Source organism: Protopterus annectens, chromosome 2.part0 (assembly GCF_019279795.1).
Source record: "Protopterus annectens isolate FY-2018-M chromosome 2.part0, PAN1.0, whole genome shotgun sequence".
NCBI lineage: Eukaryota > Metazoa > Chordata > Ceratodontiformes > Protopteridae > Protopterus > Protopterus annectens.
Window position 1 is genome coordinate 1,752,832,183 of NC_056728.1, and position 16,120 is coordinate 1,752,848,302.

Genomic DNA, 16,120 nt, shown 5'->3' on the forward strand with positions numbered 1-16,120 from the left:
ACAATTTGTTTGGCTGTCCTGCACAGCAAGTGCTGAAGAAGGTGGAAGAGAAAGGAAAATCTGTCCAGACAGTCAAGGATTTCTTACAGGTCCAGCCTCCAAGGTTTAGTAGGAACTGGCCTTCCAAGAATTGGTCCTTTCCAGACACCAACAGAGCACAGAGAGGCAGGAATAGGCGCACAAGAGGCAGAGGTCAATCCAGAGGTGCCTACAGGGGACGTCAGTGGCAGCCTAACAACCAGCAAAGTACTGCTGCAGACCCAGCCACTACCACTTCCACAGGACAATCACAGTGACTTGGCTCTGAAGCCGCCTACCAGGGAACAACTAGAAGCACCCTTAGGCGGAAAGCTAGCCTTATTTTCAGTAAACTGGCATTGCATTACAGGAGACAAATGGATTTTACAGACAATAGACAAAGGTTACAGGTTTCACTTCCATACTCTACCAAGGAAGAGAGGAATGCCAAACCTACCTCCAAATCAAAAGGCAAATGCTCTAGAACAAATAGACAACTTAAAAAGGATGAGAGCTATAGAAAAGGTACCATCTATGGAACAAGGGCAAGGATTTTACTCCAGACTTTTCCTGGTGCCAAGGAAGGAAAATCAATGGAGACCTATTCTAGACCTGTCCGCTCTGAACACATACCTCATTGTCCCAAAATTCAAAATGCTGACTCTACAGCAGCTTCTTCCCATGCTGGGCAAGGAGTCTTGGCTGGTAACTCTAGATCTCAAGGAGGCATACCTGCACGTCCCCATACGACCAAATTGCAGAAGATACCTCAGATTTCTTGCAGGATCAGAGCATTATCAATTCTCAGCATTGCCTTTTGGCTTATCTACTGCGCCGAGATTATTCACGAAATGCCTGGCATCAGTAATTGCTCATTGCAGGCTTCAGGGAATTCAAATTTACCCTTACCTGGACGATTGCCTGTTACAAGCGGACAACAAAAACAAATTAACAAAAGACTTGAAAAGGGTCATTCATCTACTGCAAGCCTTGGGATACACAGTCAATATAAAAAAGTCAAGGCTGTTACCATCCCAAAGGATAACCTTCTTGGGTGCAGAACTGGACACATCAAATCAAATGGCATCCCTCACAGCAGAAAAACAAAAGCACCTTCCACTCTACTTCATGGCATTAACAACGCAGAACCAGCTTACAGCAAGGAAAGTCCTGCAAGCCCTGGGTTACATGGCATCCTGCATAATATTGATCCCACATGCCAGACTGCATATGAGGAAGTTGCAATGGTAACTCAGGAATTTATGGTCTCAGCACAAGCACAGCCTTGAAACCCAAATTCCAATAATTCCATGCCTGAAGCAAGAATTCCAATGGTGGGCTCAGGCCTGTCAATTGAACAAAGGACTGCCCTTCCACAGCCCTCAACCAAGCCAGACTATCACCACAGACGCCTCAGACCTCGGTTGGGGCGCACACATGCTGGACAAGTGCATACAAGGCTTATGGACTCAAGACCAACTAAACCTACACATAAACCAAAAAGAGATGCTGGCAGTAAAACTGGCAATTCAAGCATTCAGACCGTTTCTCCAACAAGGACAATTGCTGATAAGGACGGACAACACCACAGTTATGTGGTATATCAACAAACAGGGAGGCACACATTCATATCCTCCATGCCGGATGGCTATGGATCTCTGGAATGTGGCCCTAAGCCTAAACAATACAGCTCAAGGCAATATTTGTGCCAGGAAAAGAAAACATACTAGCAGACACCTTAAGCAGGACTACCACGGATGCCCACGAATGGATGCTGCATCCAGACATCTTCAAATCCATCACAAGGAAATGGGGACTACCAGAAATAGACTTATTCGCATCCCCACACAATCACCAATTGAAAAAATTCTGCACAAGGACATACCACCCACTTGCTTGGAAGGTGGACTCCCTATCTTTCAGTTGGAAAAACCTGACAGCATATGCATTCCCACCTCTTCCTTTGATGCACAAGGTGCTATTGAAGATCAAAGAAGACCACCCAAGGATCATCCTGATAGCTCCAGACTGGCCGAGACAGCACTGGTACCCACTACTGAGGAGTATGTCTGGAACTCGCATGGCCTCTACCCCTGGTTCCTTTACTGCTAACACAGAACAACTTCAAAACCCTGCATCCGAACCTGAAAACACTGCAGCTAGCTGCTTGGAGCATTGCATAAGACAAAATAACCCAGATTTATCTCAAAGGGTTAAAGACATTATCTTGGAAGCTCGCAGACCCTCAACAAGAAAAACTTACTCAGCGAAATGGAAAAGATTTCTCTTTTGGAGTGCAGCAAAGGGCAAAATGTAGCACTGGTAAACATAGCTAACATCCTGGAATACTTAGCAGAGCTTTTCCACAATGGCCTGTCTTACTCTTCCATTAAGATTCATGCGTCAGCTATTTCAGCAGAATACAACATGGATCCTTCAGTCTTCTCTCATCCTCTACTCAGGCAGTTTCTGAGAGGAATCAAAAATGTAAAGCCACCAAGGAAGCCACCATTGCCTACATGGGACTTGAACTTTGTGCTAGAAAAGTTGACACTTCCCCCTTTTGAACCAGCAGCAACAGCAGAAGTACAGTACTTATCATGGAAAACTGCTTTCCTGCTTGCAATCACTTCAGCAAGAAGGGTTTCTGAACTACAGGCATTAATGGCAGTGCAACCCTTCCTTATCTTCCATCAGGATACAGTGTCCATGAGAACTAATCCTACCTTTATGCCAAAGGTGGTCTCCAGGGTATCTTTAAACCAAGCAATCCACCTACCTACATTCTTCCCCAACCCACAGAACAGGGGAGAAAGACTGCTACATACCTTGGATGTGCATAGGCAATTGCGCTACTACCTGGACAGAACCAAGAACAATAGAAAAACTGACCAGCTTCTGGTAGCATATGCCACAGGAATGGAAGGAAAAGCAATTTCAAAACAGACAATCCAAAATCAGAAGAGGTTGATACTCCACAACAAACGAAGCAAACCAGATGAATGAAAAGACAAGTCCTTTATTCGAATAAGTAAGCGCTTTCACGTTGCTCAGAACGCTTCATCAGACTTCAACAAACCATAAAAATTTGAATCAACTTATATATAAGTAAAACACCAATGAAAATCACGTTAGCAAGTCACATGCAAGTTACAAAAATACATCATTTCCTTTCCATAAAAATTACATAAAATAAAATATATAAATATATATATCCTAAAAATCTCATGCTAATAAATGAATAGTAGAAGTAAAATGTTAAAACATACTAAAACATATATTAGATAATGAAACATATTACTACTGTTTAATGTTTCAAAGGTTTATCTAATAAAAATGGTCTCAATGAAAATTTATCATTGAGACCATGGCCTTCATGAATAGCTTAATTATCCACTTTGCCTCAGCTTTTTCTGTCTTATTGCCAATATTACCAAGTCTTTCTGCTGTACTCCTGACTTTCTCAGTGGTCTGTTTTTTTTTTCTTGGATTCAAACTCACTCAGATGAGGTCTGATGGTCAGCAGAGTAATGCAAGTGAGATTTGATTATTAGCCCTTCCTATATAATCTCTACACTTTAACATTAATTTTCAGTTTTAGTTGAATTTTGTTAATTGGTAAAGTGAACTGGCCTCTAGCCACAGGGAGAGGGTAAATGCAATGTATATGTACAGTTTTGAGTGGCCACAGTCCGTTAATATTTAGTCTCGTTTATCTGTAATAAACTAAACTAGTATATGAAGATTTTGCAGTTCCAGATCTTCAGGTTCTTGGAGATTCAAAGCAATACTTTGCTACATATATGTTCATAGGTAGGTACTAGGCTATCGGCCCAAGGGTATACGTAAGCCTAGCCAACAAGGTTCCCTGGCTTACGCCACCCAAGAAAGTTATTTTCCTGTGCCACTGTCGAGCAGAGACACAGAAGTGATCCCCGGGGTGTATTTCCTATTTCCCATCCAATCATCAAGATTTTTCTTGGAGTGCTAATGAAGAACTTTGCTTGACATAGATGGGTAGCCTGTTCTAGAGTATGGGAAGTCTCTGGGACAGGAATCTATCCCTCCAGCATGTCCTGTTTATTGTGGTGACCAGGTTTAGGTCCCTAGAGCATGTAGCTCGGAGGGATTGGAGTTTCTTTAGGTGTAGCATGTCCAACAGCTTTGGGTTTGACAAAGCTTTATATGTCAGGCAGAGATCACCTCGGAGTAGGCGATGTGCTACGGAGTAAAGCTGGAGTTTTTTGAGGCAGTCTCAGTGTAGGGCATTTGTTTGAGGCCAGTAATCCTCTTTGTGAGGTACTTCTGTGGCCTTTCCAGCTGCTGCAGATGTCTTGTGAGGTACATTCCAAAAGGGGCGTACTCTATAATGGGTCTGAGTGTCAAGTAGAGGGGAACAATGAGCTCTTTTTTCCTGGATGAGAACCCTTTTATGATGTGTGCCACGTAGGACTTCCTGACTACTGTGGCAATGTGACTATCAAAGGAGAGACTACTGCCCCACCTGGGTCCCAAGGTCTCTTATCACGCATTCGGTGTTAAGTAGATTGCTGCCTATGTGGTAGTTCATGTCATATAGCACAATCTTCAGTGCAGTATGCATACCTTGATGTTTATTTGAGGTAGTATAGTCATTAAAGTCAAGAGGAAAGTAACAGAGAAGCATAAATGAGCACAATTTAGGTAGAACTGGCATATTAACTTTTTAACAAGATGCATATTTATGTCCTTGTGTGTGTGTGTGTGTGTGTGTGTGTGTGTGTGTGTGTGTGTGTGTGTGTGTGTGTGTGTGAGCATGCGTGCGTGCACACATGCAAGCTGATTTGATTGTTAATCCTGTGATGCTACAGCTACTAACCCAAAATTTGGCTTCATTAACAGGGTTGTTAAGGTTTTAGGGCTCCCAGCAAGTTGCATTGCGAGTCCCATAACAGGGACTGTGCTGGTATTATGGGTAGTAGGGACTGTGCTGCCTCTGATTTCCCCCACCGCTAAATCTAGATCCACAGTCAGGGCTAATAGGTGTGCAGAGCTGGACTTATTCATGGGGCATACTAAAATCATCTTTCCTTTGGCAAATTACATCAAACTGCTGTACAGGTATGCTTTTCATTGCAATGAACAACCCTCCAGTTCATTGGCAAAACAGCTAAAGGGCATCTTTCATTGACAGTGAGTCGAGCAACAGTGAATAGTTGCTTATAAATCCTTAAATGTTTATGAAGCAACTCCAACATCTCCCCCCTACCGGTGGTAATTGAAGTGGTCCAGGATAGTGGGCTATGTACATGTTGGTTTACAAAATCCATTGAAAATGTGGGAGAATCAGGCAACTGCAGGTTCTCTTAAAAAATAAAAGTTGCACATCTTGTTGCTGCATGTGATGCACTCCTGGCAGTGTACCTGTATACTGAAAAGTACGATAATTGAAGATTGTTGCATTGGGGATTGTGTAAACAGTACAATATTAAAGTAGCTGAGAAGCATTGGAAACATGAACCACAAAGCATTATAGAGAACAATGAAGAGTATATAACATGTGGTCACCCATTACCAATATTTCAAAAAATAGATGCAAGAAAAGCAGATATAGTAGTCCATGAAAAAAGACAAAAGTAACATTGCTCATTGTAATTGCTACACCCACTAATTAGTGTTTTTCATACAGAGAAACAAAGTCATAAAATAACAGGATTTGCAGGCAAAAGCAAGAGCAATGTGGAAGAAGGATAACCCAGACAATTCCAATAGTAGTGGGAGCAATGGGTCTAATAAAGAATCTACAGTCTTACTTAGGTATGTCACCTAAACATGTAACTGTTATGAATTACATAAGGTGTCAGTTCTGGGCATATTGCGTTTGCTGAGAAAAACACTCTTGGCTAACATCAGAGACTGAAATCACACTAATTTCATCAACTCTAATCATACCGTGACCTAGGAATGCTGTCCATTTCAGTCATGGTATTAGAAACCCAGAAGACTGAGACATTGACATACAAAGCCTCTGTAGTGCATTTACATTAGTTGTCTGTTCCTTTCCTTTTAGTTAGCAGATTAGCTGTCAGTCTGCATTTAGCAATAAACAAAAGCAGTGGAAGTCCAGTAACATTCTCTAAAAGACTTGGAAGCTGCTTCCTACCCTGTTAATAAGGGCAGGACTGAAGAGAGAAACAAGTCGCACATCCTATCCTAATCAGGATGCCGTAACAACTGTTACACTCTTTCCAAGCTTCCCATTTGGTTCCAGGTGTGTTTCAAACCTGTTCCCTGCTAGTATTTCAGTTTGTATAAGAAATTACAAGACGGAAGTTACAGACTGTCCACTGATTTGAAAAATTAATTGCTTTTACACCTTGAAGCACCTAGATGCAGACTTGCACCCACCGAGTGCACTAATACAGTGTGGTTTTGTGTATTTCCTGTGTGCAGGTGGAGGTGGGGGATGTATTAAAGTCAGTCAGACGTTGTGTTGGGAGTCAGGACAAGTGATTGGAAGAGACAGGTTGGGTTCAGGAAAGGATAATTGTTTTAGGTCAAATGACATTGCATTCTAGGCACTTATGTTGTGAGGGAGGACTGATGGTTTACTTGTAGTCCCACTCCGTCTCTTCACACCCACTGCTAGCATTCATTAATCTGAGTTATGGAGGGCATGGGTAGAAGACTGGTCCAGAGATTTTGCCTCACTCCTTTATCCCATCCCTGTGTCCAACAGTGGCATTTGCTTTTTATTATTGCTGGACAGATGCTGTCAAAGTAGATTTCATTGCTGTTCATTTTTTAGCAGTATTTGTATGAGGTAGTTCAGGGTTTCACTGAATGAAACAAAATAAGTTACTTATGTTGAGCATATGCAGAAACGAGCAAACATGCCTGTATAGGTAAACATTTCAGATATCTTCGTAATATAGTTCTGCTCTTCAAAAGGAAGGATATTGTCTTGTATTTCATTATTGTTATTTGATACATTAGAATACTGTTGAGATTCATCCAGATGGTTGCTTTCTTCAGTCATGTGTATTGCTGCTGTTTATCATGAAATTAGCTTCAGTGCATTTCTCCAGAGCCAGCATTCTGTGAAAGTGCTGCTGTTGAAGAAATGTGTTGTTGACTATTTTGGACTGAAACAACATCCCCAGTACTATGTATACTATTACCTTTAAGCTTGGTGACTTCCCAGCTTAGTACATTAGTAAGGAGTAGATATGGGAGCTCTGCCTTTCATAGTTTACATATGAAGTACCTTTTTTATGCTTTTTTCAGTACTGAAGCTTTTGAAGGCTGTCATCTGTGGAGAAATGCATGTGAGAACAGGTTATTCAGATAATATTCCTTCCCCAACTGTCTTATACCCATACAGGCGCACTTACATTTTTAGAATTGCTATTTGCTTGCACATTTCCTTTATTGCAATAAACTTCAATATATGGTACTGTTCTTTGTAGATTGCTAAGAACAAGGGTCTCACTCCTAAACGAAAGAAGATTGATCGGAATCCACGAGTCAAACACAGAGAGAAGTATCGTCGTGCTAAAATTCGCAGGAAGGGTCAGGTATGTTATGTACATTATCTTCATTCTTCTTCAGGAATATATCTTTAACTGAATTACCAGAGATGTTTTTCAGTAGTTAAAAATTATCGAAAACCATTGTAGAGCATTCTGTGACACTTAAGTTTGAGTCTTACAAAACATCCATTTGAAACCTGCATGCCCCACCGCTTTCCACCATTGATTGTTAGCACTTTTCTTACACTTAATAGAATGATGCAATTTTAAAAGCATACCATTGAATTTTGAGTTTTCAGGCCAATAAACTGCCTACTGCAAGATGAAAATGTAATTTCCTGTAAGGTACAGGGTCTTAAGAGTATTTCACTACAAGGGGGCACAGAGACCACAGCCTTCTTTATCAGCCAATTTAGGAGTCCCCCCTGCCCCCCCCCCCCACACACACACACAGAAAACACTTAACATTGAATACCTTTTCATATATTTGGTTTCTTACAAAATAGAAGTAAAAAAAGTTCTCTTAATTGTTGTAGACCAATTTTTATCTTGCTTAGTGTGTCTAGCTTTTTGGTAACTTTCACCTTGGTAGCTCATAAATGACTTGTCTAAGGGCAGATGGCCTTCTGTAATTTCCTGTGCAAGTCAACGCTGTCTCACACAGAAGTAGTATAACTAGAAACTTTCACTAACCTGTTACTAAATAAATTCCTGAATAATTAAAACTCAAATAAAGTACCTTACTGTTTTGAAGAGAATGTTGTTAAGCAAGTTCTTTGGTGTAGCCGCCTGTATCTTTTGAATGTTAATCATCTTTACCAACAAAAGTTTACACTACAGGTATCTTACCTGTCCACATTGAGCTATTTCTGTGGCCGAGGCATTGCTGGATGAGTAAAGGCAATGTATGTTGTTCACAGGTAAAGACGGCTAGTCTCCATAAAGACTCAGTGCAGTTTACATGGTAGTCAGATAAATGATGTTGAGGATTAATGGAAAGAAGTGCAAAATAATGTAGTTCTTTTGGGTAATTGTGGATAATTTGCTTGTTTCAGGCTGTAGTGGGTAAGAAGGAGGGTATTTGTAGTCATATATAGCCTGGGTCACTCATTTCAGCAGAATGTTGAAGTACTCATCTAGGGCAATGGACCTGACAGAAGTAGGAGGGATGCAGGCTGAAGTACAAGGCGATAACTGGAGAATCAGTCATGCAAGAAAGAAAATGGAGCTGGATATAATGTATAATTATTAATAGTAGTAGTATTTAGACAACATGTGGGAAGTAGGTTTTAGTAAAAAGATCAGAACATAAAATGGTTTAGGTGACAGATGGAGGTGAAATGCTTTAAGCATGGCTTAATTTTTTTCTTGGAAAAAATGGTGGTGTCATGTATAAAGTGCCAGAGTCAGTAGAATATAATTTAATGGAAATATTTATTTTTACTTGGGACAGATTGGGAAAACAAAAGTGGCTTGTGGTTGTATAAGGTTTAACTGCTGCTGTTAAGCAGACTTTATAACACACATTTCTTCGAAAGTTGTCATATCTTCACATTTCATTAACAGTATGTTTTCATTATTTACTAGATAACTTGCTGAAGCTGATTTAGTTTAACTTTAAATGTCTAGAGCCAGAATGCCATATAGGCTGTGAATCTGAACATTTTTGAACTATGTAATGAATTGATACAAAACTGCACATTTTCCAGTCTTTATTATTACAGGAGGGCAGGTCCCCCGTCCAACACATCATTGCCATTTAATTGTTCTCACTCTGATGTCACATGACCTTGGATATTAATGTGTTCCCTAGTTTCTTGTTTATCTTGAGTATTGCACACACCTCCAAGGTCACAGACTGCTGACATGTACCATATTAGATTGAGGATGCGCTTGCTTAGCTGCTGTTTTAGTTTTTGTCATTTTTGTGCCAGTATGTTATGACTTGGGTGATGCTGCCTAGGACATTTGTAGCAAGGTTGATTGAATTAACATCGGTAGCACTCCTCAAGTTTGTTTGCAGTTGGAAATATCCATTCTACCTGTCCCGTTCTGCTGTTTTTCTCTAAAGTGCCCAAGTTTGGAAGCTTGTAACAGTTTATCAGTGCACATTATGTTGTCAGACTCGGTGAGTAGTAGAGGTTTTACAGACCAGTTATTGGCCAAGACGAATATGGATTGAGGCTGTGAGGCCCCTGTGACTTGACTGTTCTTTTCTGACACTTGTCCAAAACATCTCCCTGTCCTTCTATTCAGCTTGGAAGATTTTCCATGCCTGATGCCCCAGGTATCAAAACCACTGAATGTATTTTACTTGTGTCTGACAAATTACAAGCCAAGATGGGTTTTGTCATGTTTTCCTGCTGATTTGAGAAGAAACATGATGCGAAGTACTACTTTCAGTGCTAGTGATTCAAATTTACCATCTGTAGGCACAGAGGAGAAGCTGTTTGCCTCTTTGTTTACTCACAGAGAGTGCCTAGCAGGGGATCGGTGGGAGAGTACCTTGCATTGCTCCAGGCCTCTATTGGATCACTATCAAATGGTTAAGGAAGTGGAGGGGAAATAACAGTACTGTTCTTGGAGGTAATTCCATCTCCATGACAGCTTATTGGTCCTTCCTCATCTTTGTGTAGCAGTGACTTGAATTATATCAGTCTTCTACTTTTGTCCATAGCAAGGGGCCCAAGACAAGTGTACCACCTGTAACCTACTTAGGAATGTGAGCATAGTCACATCTCTGCTGCTTCCAATGAGCCCAAGTCCCCAGTCCTGAGTTTGGTGGCCGCACTAAAAACTAATGGCTCCCCTGCCTGAGTTGCCCATTGGGTCCAGGAAAGCAGAGTGACCTAGGGAGAAGAACCAGATGGTTACTTCCATTCCAGGGTCTAAAGTCCTTACCCTTGACTTCAAGCTATGGTTTGATCTCTACTTGGACCTCCTCTTTTAGGAGCACACCTTTATAGATAATGACCCAGTGCCAGCTGTAGGATCATTTCAAGCCCCTTGAGTTCCAAAGCTGCCAGCAGTTCAGTCATCCTCATGCTTTACTTTCCTGTTGCTTGACACCTTTAGACTTGAACCAGTGCACATAGATGTGGATGAGGGTGCCCATTTCAGAGTTGTGTAGGAAGGGGATCTTCCTCCCAGTTTGCATCATGGGAGAAGTCAAACTATCTAGAGGATATTATCTGTGACTTAGAAGGATAACAAAATGTCTCTGCTTGCATCTCACCACTAGATGATCCCATCATTTGAGAGGGAGCTTAAGGTTCATGAAGTCCACCCTGAACAGGCCTATAACTCCCATTCCTTTTGCTAGAGGTGTCTAAATGAGTTTGATGAGAAAGGAGGGGGAGGAAGCATGGGTCATCCCCGTCACCATAGATCTCATACTGGCAGCCTAGAAGCACCTGGATTCTGTTCCTTCAGCTCCCAGAAGGAAAGATCCCCTGTATGGAGCAAGAGCCTCATTAGGCATTCCAGGGCATACTCTTACCTGATACTATTGGTACAGAAAGTAGGACTTACTTGTCAGTAAATAGGGACTATGGCCTGTATTTTTAAACTTTGAACAGGGCAGACAAGAAGGTGTTCCATTCTGTCATTGTGGGGGCATAAATGCCAAAATCTGTCCAAGTGTCAGTATCATAGTGTATCTGGTGGGATTCCTATTACAAGAATGAAAGTTCACAACTTCGAACTTGTAATAGGAAGCCTCACTTACGTGAAAGTTCACTTTAACGAAAGTGAACTTCCGCGAAAGTGCACTTCACCGAAAGTACCGCAGCACAGTGGAGGACATCAAAAAACAAGCTATGTCCTCCACTATGGTGCGATACTCATGGACCTTATGGTTAGGGCATGGATTAGGGTAAGGGATAGTTAGTAAAGCTTTCCCCTTACCCTAACCCATGCCCTAACCCTAAGGTTCGTGACTATCGCACCATAGTGGAGGACATTGCTATGTCCTTCACTGTGCTGCAGTCGTCATGGACCTTAGGGTTAGGGCACGGGTCATGGTAATGGGCTATCCCCTTACCATGACCCATGCCCTAACCCTAAGTTCCGTGAGTACTACACGGAAGTTCAGTACAACGCCCGTTTGTTGTACTGAACTTCGCGTAAGTGCACTTTCGATTGTGCACTTTCGCAGCAGTGTACATTCCGTACACTATTTCGAAGTAGTGAACCTTCGATCTAGTGTATGGAATCCATCTGGTGTTGGAGAAGCTTTCGGCATTTCCTGGGTTTGCGCTTCAGAAAGAACTTGCTTATTCTGTCTGCAGATTCTATTTAAGGCAGTGTGACTTTAGTGTGCTGATCCTGGGGTGAAAGCAACAGGGTCAAAATTTGCTTTGCTGGCTGGCATGGCTCAGGCTTTCCTCCCTTAAGTATGCACTATAGCAAGGAGTCCTAGATCCTCTTCTGATGGGAGGTCCTTTTTTTCTTAGCTGTTTGAAGATCTAGCTAATGATTTCCAGAAGAGGGAACAGTCTTTCTAGTATGGTATTTGTGTGACCCTGCCTTGGGCACCCCTTCTTATTAACCTTGTCAAACACTACAAAGAAGCTCCTTTGCAGATCTTGGCATGTTCTCAAGGGTCTTCAACTGCTAAATGGCCCTTCTCTCTCAGCTTCTACATAAGCCATCCAAGATGATGACATCATTGGCCCAGCAGCCATTGTCCTGACCATCATTTGAATCTACCTGCCTTGGGGGGCAGTTGTCCATGCCCACCATGACTTTGAGAGCCACCAGGTTATACCATTAGTTAAAGTGGTCACAGTGGCTACATCTTAGTACTGTTGAGCTCTTTCCCTAGTTGGATTTTTGCACAGATCTCTTATGATAGGCTTAGACTCAGATCTCTTATGATAGGCTTAGCCTCTGTACCTCAACCTCCAAACAAGTCAGGAGTTCTACTGCCACCTCTTCCTATTTCCACCGTGGTCTGAGAGACATCAACATTATCCTGGACTTCAGAAACTTCAGTAATCACATGCATGTCAAGTTCCAGATGGTAGCACTCCTGGTCTTGTCACTGTCACTACATGGATCCCGGATAGTGTCAATGGGACATGATGAATGTCCTGTGATACTTCAGTGTCTGGGGTCCACATAGGAAGTTTCTGTAGTTCAGAGTGGGTATCCATTTTAATATGATTATACTGCCATTTGGTCTAGCATATGGTAACCGGATGTTTATCAAGGTGTTTGCCACTGTGATTGAGGGCATTCAAGATGAAAAACCCATGTGCTCCTTTACCTGGATGACTGCCTCCTGTTATCCCAAGTGAGTGAGTGACTGGTGGGGTCCCTGGAATGGATGCTTCCATGGCTGTAGTCTCTGGTTGTTGTTTCTGGTGATCATCATAAAGTGGAAGTCTGCTGTAATCGTGTTTCTGAGGATTCATCATATTGAAACTGGTTACCTTTATTACTGGTTGCTCCTGCCCACTGAGAGGTTGTATGAAGTCATGTCACTGGTAACCTATATGAGGGCGGAGCAGAGGGTTCAGGCCAAAACATTTTTGAACATTCTAAGCTTAATAGTGTCCAGAGTTTTAATTGTGCCTTTCACACACCTCAGGGTGTTAAGTTTTGTACTGGATTTTGAGGTGTAAGTAGCTACCGAGTTATCATACATTCACAGATCTTCTCCTGTCAGTCCCTAGTTGCCAAGCTGTGTAGCACTGAACAATCTGCTACATTCTTAAGGTTAGTCTCCCATTCTTGTGGCCACTTCCATCACAAGTCCTAACAATGGATACACATTGGAAGGGTATAGAGCTTATCATGGCTTCTTTATTTGCAAAGGAAAGTGGTCCACCACCAAGAGAAAGTGTGTGCTCCAGATGAACCACTTGTAGTTGCATACAGTCTTTCAGGTGACAAGGGCTCCAAGTGGGAACTTTTTCTGGACCTCTCTTGATGTATATGACAGCTGGTCCATTGCGTGGTAACTAAAGAAATAATGGGGGTATGCAGCCAAATGACCCCACTTCAGAAAGGTGAAAAACATCTAGCTATAGGTTATAGACATGAGCATCACTTTTTCAACTATATATATCCAAGGTAAGTACCCTTGTGGATTCCTTGTGCCAGGGCTTCACTCATTTCTTGGAGTTGAAGATTTAGGAGTGCTGTTTAAGGTGTTCTAGGAGTGGGATATCTTGGAAATGGATCAGTTTCCCATTTGAAAGAAGGTGCTGTTTCCCTGCCTGCTCCCAATATATAAGGGCAGGGAGAAATTGGCAATGAACAAATTCTTCTTCACATGCAGGGGAGATTCGTGTTCAGTTTTGCTAAATTACTTTTACTTATCAGAAAATTCAGAGAATAAAAAGTAACTGATCTGGATCACACATTACTAGTCAAAAAGATTTGGATTGAGGCTGTTAGGTCCCTGGCAGTACAGCAAACTTCTTTGTACCCTCATGTGGGTCAGTAAGCATATGGTTCCTATTTTAGATATCCTGAGCTTACTTTTGCTCCTTTTTGTGGTGTCATAATTGAGTGAAGTCAGCAACAAGCCTTCCATGTATCAGCTGTACTCTGCCATCTGTAAAAGTTTCTTCCTTTGAGCAGAAAGATGTTTCTGTCTACCCTGATCAGCCAGCATGTAGGCACTTTTGACTTATTCAAAGCACTTGTATGGTTTGGAATTCATTTATACCATATTCAGGTTACAGGTGTCAGCTGTTCTCGTTGGTCATGATGCTGTCGAAGTTAGGATAGCATTGGCTCATCAGGTAGTATGCATATCTGTTATCCACTGAAGAACATTTTGCTTCCTTATGACTTGAATTCCATGAGTAGCAAATTTGCCTGTCCCCATTTGAGTCTGTGTATTCCACTTTGAAGTTTATTTCCTTTAAGAAACTGTTCTAATGACCATCACTTCTGCATGGAAGATCTCAAAGCTTCAGTCTGTCTCCTGTCGGGAACCATATGTGGTCTTTAACTAGAATCTGGTAATCTGGTGTCCCTAAGGCTTAATCTATAGGATTAATTACTTTTAAAAGAATTGTTAGTATTGTCTGTAAGCCAGTCCATTCATCCTGCTTTCTTTATAAGATCAAAAAACAGAGGAAAATGTATTTATAATTGTCTTTGTTGACCAGGAAAATCAACTGGGAAAAGCCCATTTTTCAGTGGAGACTCAGGGCGAAAAGCTTCAGCAGACACATTTAAGACACTCGTTACAAAATAATTTTTTAAACAATTCATATCGACATTGTTTCTATTTACATACATTATACATTGCACATCCTTTCTTTGTAACTGTCATTACATGAATTGCTGAATTCCTGCTTCCCTTAAATCTTACTCCTCCTGAACATTATTCTGCATGTACTGTTCCCACAATTTCTATTTATTTCTATGTAATTTGTTCCTTCCCTTTTCTAAAAAAATCTCCTCTATAATTTTCAGTGTTTTGAAAAAAATTGGTTTAGCCTTGATTTCCATTTTCTAGTTATTGTTTTTTTGGCAGCCAACAGAAATAAACTTAAGGCCTTTCTATGTTTAGGCTATCCAGATCCTGTGTCCCAACTCAAATGAATTATTTCCATAGTTATAGCCATTTGCTCACCCAGTATTTCTGACAGTGTACTCTCTAGAGGATTTTTAAAATTTGCCATCTCATTACACACCCAAAACATATGCTCCTAGTTACCTCTTTTTTCCCTATCACTTCTCCTATATTTGCAATTTACGTGTTGAAAAAATTTGGGGGAGTCAGCTTGGAGTATAAAAATACATATGCAAACACTTCCAAGCAAAGACCCTAAACCTTCTGGACTTTGTTGCATACTTGGGAGCCATACATATGTCCTTCCATTATAGTGTTTCAGGCTTCCTTCCATATGTGAATTGCTTTGCTTTAACAGTATATCTTCCCAGTCCTTTCTGACTTCCTCTGGTTGATTCTTATAGATATCATGCAATATTTTATATGCCCTACTAATTTTTATATTTTAACAGTAGCTTCTGTTCAAGATTCAACTAAAAACTCTACCAGAGCAGGGACTTCCAAGATGGCTGCACACCTGAGTAACCGTTTAATTCTAGCTCTCCCAGTGTAAAAACATAAACTCTGCAGAGAAGACCAGTAGACTTGTGTTTATGGATAAATTTCACTAACTGGCTAGTAAGTGTACCACCTGGATGCCAGGTAAAAAGAAATACAGAGGACCTGGAAAAAATGAGCTGCAAAAACTGAAGAAGAACTGACTGGGGAAAGTTCTGCAGCCATTCAGCAAAAAGCAATTCAACCTCCAGACATGAATTCCAGTAACCTACAGAAAAGATACAAGACAACTGCATACAGACCTGGTTAAAAGAAATGAAACACGGATGGAGTATGTAAACAAAAACAGTAGAAGGCTGGAAAAAAATGGAAGAAGCTTTAAACAAATATTCAGATGAGGTGATAAAGCTGCAAAAATAATAGGTCGAAATGAAGAAAAGGATGGCTGTATACGAGACTGCTCAGGAAGAGATGTTTCAAAAATAATAGAATTAAAGACAGAGCATTTAGGGAAAACATGAGATTTTCAGCTGTACAGGAGAAGCTGGAAGGAACC

The 16,120-nt window shown here is 41.2% G+C and overlaps 1 protein-coding gene across 1 annotated transcript in view; it reads left to right on the forward strand.

Moving 5' to 3' along the window:
• UTP3 (UTP3 small subunit processome component) overlaps positions 1-16,120 on the forward strand; it is a 656,101-nt gene that overhangs the window by 559,805 nt on the left and 80,176 nt on the right. Inside the window, exon 14 of the mRNA XM_044060443.1 lies at positions 7,467-7,574. Within this exon, the coding sequence (XP_043916378.1) occupies positions 7,467-7,574 (108 nt within the window). The remainder of the gene's footprint in view (positions 1-7,466; positions 7,575-16,120) is intronic.